Source organism: Quercus robur, chromosome 8 (assembly GCF_932294415.1).
Source record: "Quercus robur chromosome 8, dhQueRobu3.1, whole genome shotgun sequence".
In the NCBI taxonomy this organism is placed as follows: Eukaryota; Viridiplantae; Streptophyta; class Magnoliopsida; order Fagales; family Fagaceae; genus Quercus; species Quercus robur.
Genome location: NC_065541.1, coordinates 38,575,709 through 38,593,030, shown reverse-complemented (window position 1 = coordinate 38,593,030; position 17,322 = coordinate 38,575,709). Strand labels below are relative to the sequence as shown.

Below are 17,322 nucleotides of genomic sequence, written 5' to 3'. Positions count from 1 at the left end.
ATTTTAAGTCAGCTAAGTTGCACCTCAAATAAGTTTGAGAGGAAACTTTTCCCTTCTTGAGAGGAATGCGATTATACCTAAAGTCTTGCAACCAACCAATTTAATGCGATTATACCTCTTAGCTGCATAGTTATTTAGGCTTAGTTTGCTACCATTGACTGAAAAAATATGCACCAAGCATTCTGGATGGGTTTTATTCTAAGAGTCTTGCTATTGTCAATTTGTTATGGGCTTCAAACATTCTGTTTGTTTCAAGAGAAGACGCTTCCTGGCAGAAAGCTTATGTGTTTTTGTTACTAACGCTGCAAATTTTAGGTCGGATTAGTTGCTACTCAAATTTATCCTCTTAGCTGCATATAGTTATTGAGGCTTAGCTTGCTACCAATACCATGAACCATAACAATTAACAAAGTCATAGAGATGATAACTTGAACAACGCTAATAATTACAGTGGAAGCAATAGGCCCATAGCAATTACATTATTTGAGATTTTTGAAGCAATGCTTCCATTGAATCTACACAAAGCAACTTTAGGCTAGAAAGTTAAATATAAAGAAACAAAAATGCAGAACATATAACTAAACATAAAAGAGCTCAATCTCAATTTATTTCTCTTCAAGACTTCAAACTTGATGACACACTAGTATTGGATTGAGACGAAGCATTTGAGTTGTTACTCCGTGCCTGTGAACTTTGGCTGGAGGATGATTCAGTGAAGAAAATTATGTGCTCCTGGTCGTCAACAAACACCTGGAGAGATCTTGGAACTGGGGCTAGGTTCACACCTAAAACTCCCTCAAGGATTTGAACTACCTGACCCATTGGTGGCCTATGAGTTTCATCATCTTGGATGCACCAACAAGCAAGTCTACATATTCTTGTGACCTCTTCTACATCAGCATTTCCCTCCAGCCTGGGGTCTAAAAGGCTAAGGACATCGCCACCTTGTGTTATAAGGCTTGCAGCCCAAGTTGGGAAGAATCTAATTTTGCCATCAGCAGATGGCTCAGAGTTTCTCCTCCCGGAAACAAATTCAAAAAGCATCATTCCATAGCTGTAAACATCGGCTTTGGTTGTAATGGCCACCCCAGAAATCCACTCTGGAGCAAGATAACCTCTTGTACCTCTCATGGTTGTCAGGACTCGGCTGAACTCACGCCCAACAAGCTTTGCCAGACCAAAATCTGCCACTTTTGGACACAACTCAGCATCTAGAAGAATGTTTTCTGGTTTTATGTCACAGTGTATGATGCAGTCTCTGCACTTCTCATGGAGATAAACCAACCCTCTAGCTGTTCCCAGAGCAATCTGATATCTTGTATTCCAATCCAAAACCCCAGAATTCTTTTCATGGAAAAGTTGAGAATCTAAAGACCCATTCGGCATGTAATCATAGACCAGCAACTTCTTAGTTCCTTCAGAGCAGAAGCCCCGAAGCCTAACAAGATTTACATGTTGGATTGTCCCAATTGTGCTGACTTCAGTGCGGAATTGCTTCTCTCCTTGGCTGATGCTTTCAAGTTTCTTGACCGCAATGACCGTTGAATCAGGTAAAATCCCTTTGAAAACAGAACCAAAACCCCCTCCCCCCAATTTCTCCGAGAAATTCTTGGTCACATTTTGCAAGTCTCTGTACCCAAATGCCACCAATGATCCCTCTACTGCTTTTGCTGTTCCAATTGCTCCCCTCCTTCGCCTAAAGATTACAAATGCAATAAGGCCTACAAGAATTGCTATCCCCGCAACTGAACCCAGGACTACACCTATAATAATTGCCTTACTGTTTCTAGAATTGGGTAACTCGGAAGCTGCAAGTTTGAGATATAGAGTTCCTCCACTAGTGTCAGCGCTTGTGAGTTGTTGCAGATTTAAGAGATCTCCAATCCAAATTGAACAATGGTCGCCATAAGCATAAGCAGTGCAAGAGCAGTTATTCAAGCAGGTTGATTCACATTCTGATGAACTTCCAACTGCCACAGTTTGTGGATGATCAGGCAATTTCATGTTGGGCATTTCCAAAAACTTGTCCCTCTTACCATTAGCAAGACTATCATTCCCACACTGCAATCTGGTTTTTCTTGCACACCCAGCTGAAAAATCTGACAAATTCCAACTGTTGCTGGAGCTAACCTGAAAACCCTTCAAGCAACTACAAAAAGGCAAGGATTGCTGGTTGCATATACCAAAAGGTCCACAAAAAGCATAAACCTCACATTGTGTCCTTGGTTGAGACCAAAACAAATTCCACTGCTTGGTACTTTCCAACCATGAAAGCTGCTGAATCTGCCCCGATATATCCATCACAAATCGAGATATAATAGAAGGATCATAAAGCGAATAGGTGAAATAGCTCTCATTTTCATTTGAAACATAACTGAAGTTGTAAATATAATTGGCTCTCATCTCGGGAACCCAACTGAAAATTTTTCCATCCCAAGGTCCACTGTTCCAGTATGGTACAGACTTATTCCATCGAATAATATAGGAACTGGTATTTTGCTGTAGCTCAAGAGCGAAGAGTCCTGGTGCAGGATTCTCAGAATTCTTCCATGAAATAAGATGCATATTTTGTTTGGTTTTATTGTTGTATGCTATCTTACCACCAGGAAGCCATGTATGGGTTGGATTATCAAAACTCTGCCACAAAAGTTTTGATGAATTAGCAGACCCATCTCTCAGCACAAAATTTCCATCATCTAGAAGCACAGCTTCTAGAGGACCAGAGCTCGTAGAGTTCAAATTTGTTGACCAAATTGGAATTTGAGACTCATTGAACAGAACTAAATTACCATCTGAGATTCTCAATTCAGAAGAACTTCTATCAGAGACTGGCGTCTCTCTGTTTGCCACCCAAACTATGGTTCTGAGAGAGACTTTCTTGTACCACATGCCTATATAGTAGTTAGAACGAGAAGAGTTACCTTGTGTGAAGAAACCGAGCTCAAAGTTCCCACCGTTAGAGATAATAGTTTGGTCACCAGAGAGAGATTGGTTTGCAGAGATGGTGTCAGCTCCAAGGGAAAGATGATTGTTGAGAGATAGGCAGATGAAGAGAAAAGAAAGCATCATAGGCCATGGATTCTTCTTGTAATCCATGGCTGCACAGAATTTTGCAGAGAAGCTATTCTAGATATTTTGAGGGACACACAATTTTTACTTTGAAAGAGAGAACAAATGAATGGATCTAGAATTCGTTTCTAGATACTGATGGCTGCCAAGCCAAGTTAGTGGAAGGCTTTGTTTTTTTTTCCTTTTTTTATTTTAGAAACAAATACACGGAAAAGGAGTTCTAACCCAATAAGTTAGTGAAAGTTAAAAGCAGCGGTTATCGGTAACAAAGTCAACGAACCATTTTGAACTGACCACCATGCCCTTCATTCTTAGTTTTTTTGTTGTCTTATGTTATATGGTAGCGCCGACTGTGACATTTTTGATGTTAAACAAAAAGAAAGAAAAGGCTATTTCCTTTTTGCCTTTTTGGTGAGTTTCACGAGGCACTCCCTTCAGCACCATGGATATGGGGGGTTGCACATTTTTTTTTCTTTTTTCTTTTATTTTTATTTTCAGAACCATGGAGGGTTGTACAATTAATTGTGAAAGTAAGCAGCCGATATAGGTGTCTTTTTTTTTTTTTCTTTTTTTTTTTAAGAGAAAATGAAACTACCAAAAAAAATAGGAAATATTTTTAATATAATTAATATATAATGTACAATTGCAAAGCAACATCGGAAAAAGGTTTTCATGTGTTAGAGCATCTCTAATAATTTCTCCAAATTTTTGTACTATTAAGAGAGTGAACATGACATTTGTCTTTTATCTACTTACTTTTTTAAATATATTTTCTAACAGTTTCTCTATACTTTTTCTATCTCATTTAAATATTATTTCTTCATTATTTATTTATTCTTTCTTCAATCTTTTTTTATTCTTTTTTAATCTTTCTTTATTCATTCCCAATAACTATATTTTTCAAATTCCTAATAGCTATATTTTTAAATTCCCAATGGTAACATTTTCAAATAGTAATATTTCTCAATAGTCATATTTTTCAAAAAGACTTGATAATTTTTTTTTTTTTTGAACCAAGACTATATAAACTTTATTCATTTGAGGAAACCAAACGTACAAGTAAATTCAATATGAGAAGACAAATTGAAGAAAAATTTCAAATTACAATAAATACTAAAGACATAAAAATTAATGTGAGCATAAAACTTAAAATTAGAAAATCCTATGACTTCACTATATGATTGCCACAAATGCTCAACAAGATTTCATTGGAGTTAAGAATGAGTTTCTCTATTTCTAATTTTTTTCATGGGCTACAATGAACGCCGTAAAATTGACTAAATTCTTCTATAGGCTCGTGAGACATTGTTATAGGGATGGTTTCAAGCACTTGTTCATAATCAAAGTCTTCTGCTCTGTTGGCATCACGTTCATCTTCAATTATCATGTTATGCAATATTATGCATGCCTTCATAATGTAATCAAGTGCCTCTGTTCTCCAAAGACGTGCAACCCACACACAATTTTGCAAATCGTACTTGAAGCACTCCAAATACACACTCTACATCCTTCCTTGTTGACTCCTGAGTTGTAACAAAAAGACTTCTCTTTCTACCTTGTGGAGTTGGGATTGTCTTTACAAAAGTGGACCATGGAGAATATATACCAACAGCAAGATAGTATCTCATTGTATAATCATGACCATTGATTGAGTAATTCACTAAACGTGCACGACTTTGAGTGAGCTTGGTCCAAAAACGATGTCATTTATGATGTCATTTACCTTCAATCATTCAACGACACCTACCTAGCTCCAACACTAATGTCCCATTCAATCCTAACCCATACGAGTTAACTACAACAAAGGAAGGAGGCTTGCATTTTATATTGAGTGAAAATGACAATTAAAATTTTGATGATAAGGTCAGAAGTTATGGACTTGTGGATTGTGTAAATGCTGTGATTGACTGTGAGTGTTTGATTTGTGTATTTTGTTTTAAAATTAAGAAGAAAGAGATAGACACATTTTATATCAAATTTTATTCTACAATATTCCTCCAAAGTTTTTTTTTTCATTCCTTGAACTAAATAATTATAATGGATACGTGTATGTAATTTATAATTGTTTCCTCTTATGATGAACTCATTACTAACAATGTTTTATAACAATTATGCTAAAATATATGTATGTTCAACATTCTCCAAAAGCATCTTAAATAAAACATTACAACATTATCCGTGTATCACACGGGCAAGCAACTTACTAATTTATTAAAAACCACACATTATAAAACAAAAATCATTAATACCAATATTTCATTTAGCGTCCCTTTAGGCCTCGTTTGGGAGGAGCGAATGGAATTGAATGAAAATGAATGAAAAAAATAATTTTAGAATATTCTTCCCTTCCCTTGTTTGGGAGTTTTAATAGAGGAAATGGAAAGTCCATTCTCTTATTTGGGAGTTTATGTAGGAGGGAATGAAATGGGTAGAAGGGAACACTCATTCCTCTCTATTCCCTTAAAACATTTTCATTCCCCCCAAAATTGGGAGGGAATGGAATTAGATTTAATAATTTTTTAATTAAAAATCCCAAAATACCCTTATATATTCAACCCTTTATTTTAAAATAGGGGTCTAATAGTAATATTGTCATAAAATGATTCCATTTCATTCCTTCCATATTGCTCCCAAATAAGATTACTTAAATTTCATTCATTTTCATTCCTTTATTTTAAAACATCCAATCAAGGTTACTTAATTCCATTTCATTCCATTCTTTTCCATTTCTTTCTTTTACTTAAGTACATTACATTCCATTCCATTCATTTCCATTCCTTTATGATCATTCCATTTCATTCCCTTATGAACTCTCAAACGGAGCCTTAGTCAAAAACTCATTACTCATAAAATAATGGCCATTTAAAAAAAAAAGTTACGACAAATATCAAGACTAACTATTTTATATCATTCTATTAGTATATAACAAATATCAGTCATGTCAACGAGTGCCCTTAGGGCAATGGCTAGTAATCCATTTTAGGAAAGTTTTAACATCACTTTTATAAGAAATAGAAAAACCTGTCAAAACATTAATTGCTTTTTTTTCTTTTCCCATAAAAGCTTTCTTTAAATGGATTATTAACCATTACCCTAAGAGCATCCATTAGTATTTCCCAACAAATATATAAGTTGACCATAAAATTTAGAATTTATAATCCAATGCATCATTGTTAGGAGTGTTCACTAAATTGCACAACTGCACTTAAACCAATCAAAATTGCCAGTAATATGGAGTAACTACACCGTCGCATATATATATATATATATACTTTATATTTTATATATATATATATATATATATTAATAATTTAATATTATATGAAGTATGTGGCTAGCTCAACATTAGCGTGTTCCAATTTTACGTTAAAAACAATTTCGTTTTGGTTAATTACAAAATCAAAACTTCAAAATTTCATTCACTTCTTCATCTCACACTCTCACTCTTCTCTTTCAATACACTCATTCACTTTCAGCTTCTCTCAAGTATAACATTGGATATGAAAGTTCAAAGAGTGTATAAAACACCCTTGAACGTTTAGACCCCCAAATACAAAATAACCAATTCAAGTTTTATGACAAACAACTAGTATACGAAAAATGAACATAAGCTATAAACAGAATTGGAAATCAATCTAAGTCAATTATAAATCACATCCACAGCAGAAAATAAAAGGCAAAGATAAAGGGAAGGAAGATGCAAACACAAGGACAACACACGATGTGTTATCGAAGAGGAAACCGAAGTCCTCGACGTAAAACTTCTCCGCCGCCCTCCAATCGGTAAGTAATCCACTAGAAAATGTAGTTGGGATACATGAACAGCAATAGACCCTCCAAGCCTAATCTACCCAGTGTACCTAAGCCCTCCAAGCTTCTTGTTTCAACGAGGTTGCGCCGAACCTATTTCTTTTCTAGCTTCTCGGATTCCGCTACTTGACCATAGCATCAACCAATGTAGATTGGTTCCTTCCTAATTGGTTCCTTCCTAACTGCTTCCCAGAACACCAAACAACCCTCTCATAGTAATGGATATGGTGAGAAAATGTTTTGGTAAAAAGACCTCTTAAGGGTTTAACAATGGAGAGGAAGAGAGTTGAGGAATTTGAAGAGTCTCTTATGTGAAGATTGTGGATGAATCAATCTTGTATAACACTAGGGTTTCTCTCTCAAAATTCTCTCTGGAAGCTCTCTTTCTTTTGTGGGTATAAGGGGTATTTATACTAGGGTGAGAATGGAATGTGAAGAGTCAGGTTTTTCAAAACAGGGCTGGCTCGTGGCTTGACTGAGTCGCGAGTTCCAGCCGCGAGGTAACTGAATGGTCCTATTTTGTCCTGTAGTGCTCTAGCTAGCATGACGCTTCAACTTCTAGCATGCTTGGCACGTGTGTTGCTTCTGGTGGCTTGAAACCACGAGTCACCCGCGAGATCAAGTCGCGAGTCTCTATTTTCTTGCACACTCTTGAGCATTTCAACACTCTATCTCACTTACTATCCTTACAACAATTCCACCTAAATACAGGGTTACTAAATGCTGAAATACAAGCAAATTCGGCATGGAATAAAGCCAACAAGATGGTTGATTAAATTCAACTTTACAATCTCCCCTTTTGGCTATTCCGTGACAAAACCCTACAACAGACTCTAGACTTAACATGTGAGTTGGGAACAGTTGAGCAAAACTCACTCATACCTAACTCTAGAAACTGTGAAGCTCTTAAATCATAGGAACATGAAACTCCTGAAACACAACAATATACCATGATCATTGTATGCAGAAAAACATGAAATGCATATGAAGCAGGTAATATGTGATCAAGCAAAGATGGAGTTAAGAACAAACCATGGCTTGATCAACAAAGTAATCACTACAATGTAGTGACCACAATGCTCATTCACACTTGGAATGAACACTTGAACAAACAAGCTAACAAGCTCAATGCAAGTCACTTGCATGCCCAACACTCAACCAATGCACAATACACTGAGTATATGCATCTAGGAACAATCCTACAAGGACACAAGAGTGACAGTACTTAACAAAAAAATGCATGACATTTAGTTAAAAGTACTGATTTAACAAAGTATAAAAGGCTGCATAAAGCATGGTACAGACCATAAAGCCTACAGATAAAGAACATAAACCCTAAAAGCTTACAGAAGCAACATGGGTACAAACACATTAAAAACAGAATAACATCAACAATATATATGTGTTATGAGTTAGAATCTAACATACACCAAAACCACAGTGTATCAAACCCATAATATAAACCTATAAGATAAAAGGTAAGACCAAAACAAAAGTATGTGTACTCCCCCTATTACTATGCACATTTCCCTTTGAGCTTTCTCCCCCTTACTATATGCTCTCCCCCTTTTTGGCATGAATAGCTAAAGGTTGTCATCTAACTTTTGTTGAATAGCGTCTAGCTGATTCTCCATGGTTTCAAGTCGCATTTGAACATGGTTGTTGGTGGAGTAGAGAAGTGCCACCATTTCCTCAATGCGTTTCTGAATGCTTTCAAGCAAACTACCCACTCTATCAGTTTAAGGATCAGACTGTACTTACGGAATGCTAGTTTGTTGAACTTCAGGGATGACACGCGAAGTAGGTGTGGTATGCACATGTGTCTCTAACTCAAGAGCAGACGGAGTAACCAGAGAGATGTGTGCACCCTTTGGTGTTTTAGATGAATGACTTTTATTGGCTTGTAGAGTGAACATGGAAATTGGACGCAGACGAGTCATCATTTTTCCATCTGAGGGAGGAACAATACCTTCACGAAGAATGATCTTCATGATGAGACTGCAAAATGGAATACATCCTCGAGTTGCAGATCGAGCCGCGGTCTTCCTTATGGTTTGAAAGATGTGGGCACAGATATCAATGGGAGCTCCTGTAATAAGATCACAAAGGAATTGAGCTCTTCCAAGATTGATGAAGGTAGTGTTGGACAGTGGGTAGAGATTAGAGAACATGATCAGCTTTAGTGTTGTCAACTCTGGTGCAAACTTGGCGGTGCTTATGGATGTGCCTGTACTGGATACTTCATGGTCAGGTCCTAGAACTTGTAGAATGTCTTGAGTCTCTGGAGTTCGATCATCATACGGAGTTAGATCCACATCCGTAGGTCTAGTGATGTGGAGAATTTCGGCTATGGAGTTTGGGGTGATGATAAATTCCTTTCCTCTTACCCCGCAAATTAGCTAAACTCCAAGATCACTTGAATTAGAGTAGCATTCCTTAACCAGTTCATCCATTGGATCGTCAAAATTCCCAAATAAGTTTGCCCACCAATCTCTTGGCTCAAAGATTCGAGGGATAAAAGTGGTCCCTAAGGTGTCAAACTCAACCACCCGTTCCACTATAGGAGATGCCCTGTCAAAAATGTTTGAGTAGATGTGTGAGGTAAGCGGGGTTCTAAACCTCTCCAAATTGGAGTCTTGAGACGACTGAGATGAGAGTCGAGTCCTTTTAGCAACTAGGGTTGATGGATCATCAATTACAATGTTTTTGCCCTTAGAGGATCGACGAGACATCTGCAAGAGAATAAGCACACAACAATGAACCAAAAAACAGCACCACAAAGGACAAATATCAACTTGATTAGATTCAAATAAGAATGTAAACCATAGATATCACACATAATTACAAACATAAGTCAGGACAATATAGAATGAGGTAGGTGCATCAAAATGGTGAAAGTGCAATAGAGCACAGAGTAAGACAAACTTATAGATAACTGTTAATAAGACAATCTACCATGAGTATGATATGCACAGATCAAGTACAGTAGAGAAATAAGGAAGAATAGCACAAATTAGACCCAAAAACAACAATATGAAAAAAATGAGAACCGCATACAACCAAAATAGAGCAAATGGCAGTGGGACATAACATACTGAAAATGGAATGATTTAAAGTAATACCCTCAAGACAGAAGCACACATATGTTATGTCAACATAAAAACACAGAAATATAAGGTAGGCAATCCAAAGTCACAGACACATTTAAACTCTCATACTCACAAACAGAGTAAAACACAGAAAAACACCAAATCCATTTACCAAATGAGTATGAAAACCAAAAAAAGCCAAAGCACAGAACAAAGATTAGCACAATGTGACCAACAATATGAAACTAGATGAAATCAGTATCAAACACAACCAACCATACCCAGCAATCTAAGAGTAAAATGTTCAAACACAGTATGACACAAAATACAGTATCAACTCAAAAGGCAAGAAAATAATACTCAAAACATAACATATGAAATGAGGAAGAGAGGACCCATACCTTTTCTTGATGATTTTGAGAAGAAATGAAGCAACAATGGAGTTCGAAGTGGGTTACACGAAGCGTTTGGGAAGTTACAGACAAAAGAGAAAATGAACAGTCACAAAAAGTTCGAGGGAAAACTGAAAAAGATTTTAAAAACTGCCCTCACTATGCAAAACATGTGTTTTTCGCGACTGAGGTAAGTCGCCAGACACACCTGCCAAAACACTTCAAGTTAAAATTTTTGAAAAAATTTCTAACTGTTTTTCGTGACTGGTTGTCTCACTCACGAGGGAGTCATGAGCTGAGCCACGAAAATCTATGTCTACCCCTCGCGACTAGACCTTCCACTTGCGAACAAGTCGCCAAAATTGACCCGCGAGCTCGCAACTGTGGCAAGCGACTTGACTTACCTGCGACTGAGTCGCCAAAACAGGGCAACACTGTTTTTTGAAATTTTCAGTTTTTGAAGAACAAAATACTTTCCAAAAACACCTAAAACACTCAAAAATCTTTTTGAGTTTGAATCAACAAACATTGAGCATGTGAAAACACATTTCATCAAGTACAATCACACAAATGAATATGACATTCATTGAACATAAACTTGTGTGTTGTGTGTGGGTATCAACAATGAGATAGTCCTTAGTCTAATGTGAAACTTCAATGATCAATTCAATCAAGGCATATACAATTAGCACTAGATCATGTGACCCATCTCAATTATAGAAGTCTGCATCTATGACCCCCCACAAGACTTGATTACATAATTTGGAGCTTTACATTTGACTCCACTTTCAATCATAACATTTGATTTTTTTGAGACAATCACCTCTCATTGTGAGAATGATGTTTGATATTTCACCTTGATGAGATAGCCTTTGGCTTTTTGAATAAACATTCACTTTAATTTTTGGTCACTTTCCCTTTAACCTAGTCGAATACTAGTATGTGCGACAGGCTTTTGCAGCTCAATATCTCTTTTCATTTGGAGATTTACATTTGGTGAGCTCTTTTTAGCAAAAACAAAAATAAAGAGTGGGAAGATATATAGACACAAGTCTATGTATGTCTCAAAATCAACATAACCATTCACTAATCATTCATGACAAGTTTGAAGATCTATTTACAACAGTCACATAGATTTCAAGATTTCTTCCATAGTGATAAGAATGCAAAGAAACAAGCTACGCTCGTAAATGCACAAAGCCATTAGCACAAAGGTACAAGGCAAAACAAGTTTTAAGACAAAACTCAACAATGTCGATCAAACTTTTTGATTTTCTACTTTTTATGCGGTTTTTGGATTTTTGACACATAAGAAGGAAAAGATTGATCAAAAACAACAAAAAGGAATAAACTATAGAATGCAAAAATAAACAAACACATTTCAACCAACACAATCAAAAAGCAAACAACCAAACTAAGTCACACAGCATAGGAAGTATTGATGCATGGACATGTTGTAATGCTTATGCATGAGTACCCTTTTTCACCCACAAGTCACTTGCGTTTGGGGTGATTTCCTTATAGGATTGGGTACAAGAGTTAGGGTTTTCAAACCTTCGTGTGAAGCTTTCCAAGCAGTTGGTGAAAGCACCAATCATCTTCATCACGTCCATCATTCCGGTATCACCACTTTGATCTCTTGATGGTTCACCAGCCCAATTTCTCCTGTCATTTCTAGGTCCTCGTGACCTTGGAGTAGTTGCATTATTCATTGCTCTCAGCTTTTGACAATTTGGTCGAGTATGCTCCTGAAGTTCGCAATGATGACACACATAGTTCGATTTAGGACCACTTTGTGATCGTGGATGAGACTTGGCTCGAGATTTAGACCTGCCCATAGATTGATTACGAGGGTTGTTCAACATCCGTTGGTTCTCCACATTCCTCTTCTCCTCAATCTTGGGCTTCTCAGCAGTAGGGCCAACTTCAGCTGACTCTTTGGCCTTTATAAACTTCACTTCTTTAGTGATATTGCCAGATGAGCTACTCCCTCCGGTATATCCCAACCCGGATTTGTCTGAAAAGCTCTTTTGTGATGAAATAACATCATCTAGCTTTTTAGTGGTAACCCTCTCTATTTTAGCATTTGCTTGCACAACCTCTTACTCAAGAAATCTCACTTTCGTGTAGGCTTTTGACAGCTCACCATTCAGTGTTTCTATCTCACATTTAGCCTCCTTATAGCGAATTAGGAGACTTTTATAGTCCTCCTCTGCCTTCTTCATTTTTCTCACAGCTGCCTTGGCCACCCTTGTGTACTCACTCGACTTCTCCAAGAGTGAGTTATAATTCTCTTGAAGATTGGCTGTGCTTTCATCTTCTTCAACATCTGATTCTTCAACAACTCCCAATGATTCTTTATCACTATGTTCTCCAAGTTCTCGTACAAGCAAATTCAACTCGTTTGAAGACTCAACATGGGCAATAGTCATAAAAGCTGAATAATTCCCTTCTCCGTCACAACTTTCCTCAGAATCTGAGTCGGATGAATCCGAGTCACTCAATGTCGTGGCATACACTTTGCCTTTCGATTTCAAATAATTCGGACATTCTTTCTAAAAGTGTCCATGCCCGTTGCATTCAAAACAAGTGACACCTTGTGTAGATTGGGATTCTTTTCCATCTTTCTTTTTGAATTCCCTTTTCTCTCTTCTTGAACTTTGGAATTTTCCTTTGTCACCAAATTTACCATTATTCTTAAATTTCAAGAATTTTCGGAAGTTTTTCACCAGGTATGCAACATCTTTGTCAACCACATCCTCATCCGATGATTCATGGACTTCCGACTTTTCATTAATGGTCTTAAGAGCTAGAGATTTGCTCTTCCGTTGAGTGGGCAGCGACATTTCATAAGTCTGAAGAGAACCAATCAGCTCTTGGATTTTGATGTCAAGGTCCTTACTCTCTTCAATCGCTGTCACTTTGGCACGAAAACGTTCCGGCAATGATCGAAGGATCTTCCTTACAATTTTAGAATCCTCCGTTTTCTCTCCCAAATTGAACTTGCTGACAACCACCTCATTTAGCTTGCTATAGAAAGAGTCAAAGGACTCATCCTCACTTATTTTTAGCTCCTCAAACCGAGTGGTCAGCATCTACAGCTTGGTATCTTTCACTTTCTTCGTTCCTTCGTAGGTGGTCTCCAATATCTCCCATGCTTCTTTGGCAACGGTAATGTGAGAAATCCTATGAAACTCATCTGGAGACATACCACAGAAAATTGCATTAAGTGTTTTACTGTTAGCATTAGATGCAGCAAGTGCTGCCTTATCCCATGTGGATTTGGCTTCCTCAGGCCTGGTCCAACCTATATCAACAGTATCCTAAACTGATTCATCAATGGAACATAGAAATGCTCTCATGCGAACCTTCCAAAAAACATAATTACTACCATCAAAATATGGAGATGCATTTAGGGATTGAGACCGATCCATCTCAATAGGGAGTCAAGGATTACACTATGGTAATAAAACCACTATAAGTGTACCCGCTCTGATACCAAATGAAAGTTCAAATAGTGTATAAAACACCTTTGAACGTTTAGACCCCCAAATACAAAATAACAAATTCAAGCTTTATGACAAACAACTAGTGTGTGGAAAATGAACATAAGCTATAAACAAAATTGGAAATCAATCTAAGCCAATTATAAATCACATCCACAGCAGAAAATAAAAGGCAAAGATAAAGGGAAGGAAGATGCAAACACAAGGACAACACACGATGTGTTATCGAAGAGGAAACCGAAGCTCTCGGCGTAAAATCTCTCCACCGCCCTCCAAGTGGTAAGTGATCCACTAGAAAATGTAGTTGGGATACATGAACAGCAATAGACCCTCCAAGCCTAATCTACCCAGTGTACCTAAGCCCTCCAAGCTTCTTGCTCCAACGAGGTTGCGCTGAACCTATTTCTTTTCTAGCTTCTCGGATTCCGCTACTTGACCATAGCATCAACCAATGTAGATTGGTTCCTTCCTAACTGCTTCCCAGAACACCAAACAGTCCTCTCACAGTAATGGATATGGTGAGAAAAGGTTTTGGTAAAAAGACCTCTTAAGGGTTCAATAATGGAGAGGAAGAGAATTGAGGAATTTGAAGAGTCTCTTATGTGAAGATTGTGGATGAATCAATCTTATATAACACTAGGGTTTCTCTCTCAAAATTCTCTCTGGAAGCTCTCTTTCTTTTGTGGGTATAAGGGGTATTTATACTAGGGTGAGAATGGAATGTGAAGAGTCAGGTTTTTCAAAACAGGGCTGGCTCGTGGCTTGATTGAGTCGTGAGTTCCAGCTGCGAGGTAACTGAATAGCCAGTTGTCCTATTTTGTCCTGTAGTGCTCCAACTAGCATGACGCTTCAACTTCTGGTATACTTGGCACGTGTGCTACTTCTGGTGGCTTGAAGCCGCGAGATCAAGTCACGAGTCTCTGTTTTCTTGCACACTCTTGAGCATTTCAACACTCTATCTCACTCACTACCCTTACAACAATCCCATCTAAATACAGGGTTACTAAATGCTGAAATAAAAGCAAATTTGGCACGGAATAAAGCCAACAAGATGGTTGATTAAATTCAACCTTACAGGATAGATGGATCTTTTTTTGCATTCATATTTATTTAAATAATTTCTTATTAGGTTTGTAATTTATTTCATTCTTGCTTTAGACTTGTTTCCATTGTGGTTGTGATAATTGAAACTAGTAGGCATGACTAGCAATGTATATGGTACACTGTTATGGACCTTATGGTTGTTGCCTGTTAAGCATTTTTGTGTTACAGATTATATTTGTTTAAATGGTTTACTATCATGGATTTTTTTTTTTTTTTTTTTTTTGTATATATTTATGGTACTTTTTTGTTTTCATCAACCTATCATTGATTTTTTTTTCTTGTATATATTTGTGTTACTTTTTTTGTTACAAGGTTATTTATTTTATTTTATTTTATTTGAAACTTATTGTCATATTGTCATGGTTATTAATAGTAAACTATTAATTGGTCATGACATCTCTAAAAATATACGAAATCAAAAGCAACCAAGTCGCACCTTATACACCACTCCACATCACACCGCACATGTGACCACAAAATTAAGGTGTGGTGCAGTGAAAGTTTTGGCCAAACTGCATGGCAAAGTGTTATGTTAAAAATGACCCAAAACCACACTGAAGCACATTGTGAACACTCCTAATCATCATTAAGCTCAATGAACAAGTAATGGGTCCTTGGAACTCAAATTAAACATATGATGTTGAGCATGGTGAAAAACAATTCATCAGCTGTGGCATCCCTCCAAGTTCAATCACTTACAACAAATTATTCATTCTCTATTTTCAGCTTCTAAAAAAATAAGGTATCCAAAATTGGAAGGAATGGTATCCGTACTAGGCAGCCCTTTTAAAAACTTTAGTATGTCAAAATAACATTAAAAAAATGTAAAATATACTAAGGGAGAAAGTTTAGCTCCCTATTTCTCTATAACCCACCATGTGGCTATTGAAAAGACAATTCACATATAGTTTTAGTCAAATATTTTTTTTAATGAGTCGTGTGATTTATATATATATATATATATATATATGTGTGTGTGTGTGTGTGTGTGTGTGTAAAATTTACAAAAAATCCAATGAGATTCTACAATTGAAGTCCAATTTTGCATCATGTATCCTAAAATATTTATTTTTAGAGAAAGATTTATTTTTTAATTTTAAAATCAAATATGGGACCACATCATAAATATCTATTCAAGTGAGTTATTACGTACAAAAACCTAAGAGTATAAAATTAATGAATATAAAAAAATTTAAAAAATGGACAATTTACATTTTCTACCTAATAATATTCTTACAAGACTTTTTAAAAAGTTAAAAAAATTACTATCAATAATATTTAAATTATATATGTAAAAATTATATTATCTTTTAAGTATATTAATGCATATGCATGAGATTACAAGCTAGTATATATTAATAGGTAAAGCATAGAGAAAGTCCAATTAGAATATCAAATTAAAGTCCAATTTTGCACTATGTGTCCTAAATTATTTACTTTTAGAAAGAGTTTTATTTCCTAATTTTAGAATCAAATGTGGAAATACATCATAAATATTCATTCAAGTAAGTTATTGAGTACAAAAACTAAAGATTTTAGAATGAATAAATTGTATATAAAAAAAAAAAAAGAGTGCTTCACAAATAACAAAATCAAGAAGTAATAAAAAAATAAAAATAATCATGGACAGTTTACATTTCATACCCAATAATATTCTTACAAGACTTTTTAAAGAGTTAACAAAATATAATAATGACTATCAATAGTATTTAAATTGGTTGGTTCCGGTTTCAAAAAAAAATTATATATATATATAAATTATATTATACATATTTTGTATATCTTTAAGTATATTCATACATATACATAGAATTACAAATTAATTTAAATAATACACTGTGATAGTTTTATAAATTGTCATAAAGATGATTAAAAGAGATTTCTTCAACTTGGTATGTAGCTAAACTTTTTCTAGAGTAAGCTACTAATTACCTCTGTAAAGGAAAAAAAGAAAACTCGATCCCATCAAACTACTCTCTACGTAATATACTCATCTAAAATTTTGGGAAAATTGATATTGTTATCAAGCAAGAAGGAAAAAAAAAAAAAAAAAAATTATCATATCCTCCTTAATATTTCCCATTAAAAAAATAAAAATAAAAATAAAAAATCCTTTGGCATTTTGGTCATTTGGAGGAGATTGGGTTCCTCGTGGTGGCCCTAAGTCAAACCTCGTGTTCACCGAAGTGCATAAAGTCAAAATATTGCTTTCAAATCCCACTGTAAAGGCAGCTTTAAAAAAAATAAATATGGCTCGGTCAAACATAGAAATATAAAAAACATAAAATCCTTCCCCACTGCCTACAAACATATGAACTATTTTTTTCTGTTTTTCTTCTGAGAAGGATTTAC

The 17,322-nt window shown here is 35.9% G+C and overlaps 1 protein-coding gene across 1 annotated transcript in view; it reads right to left on the bottom strand.

The window, feature by feature from the left end:
• Window positions 1-403: 403 nt before the first annotated feature.
• LOC126695438 (G-type lectin S-receptor-like serine/threonine-protein kinase At2g19130) overlaps window positions 404-17,322 on the bottom strand; it is a 69,294-nt gene continuing 52,375 nt past the window's right edge. The window contains exon 2 of the mRNA XM_050392196.1: window positions 404-2,921. Coding sequence (XP_050248153.1) covers window positions 616-2,921 — 2,306 coding nt within the window. The 3' untranslated portion in view covers window positions 404-615. The remainder of the gene's footprint in view (window positions 2,922-17,322) is intronic.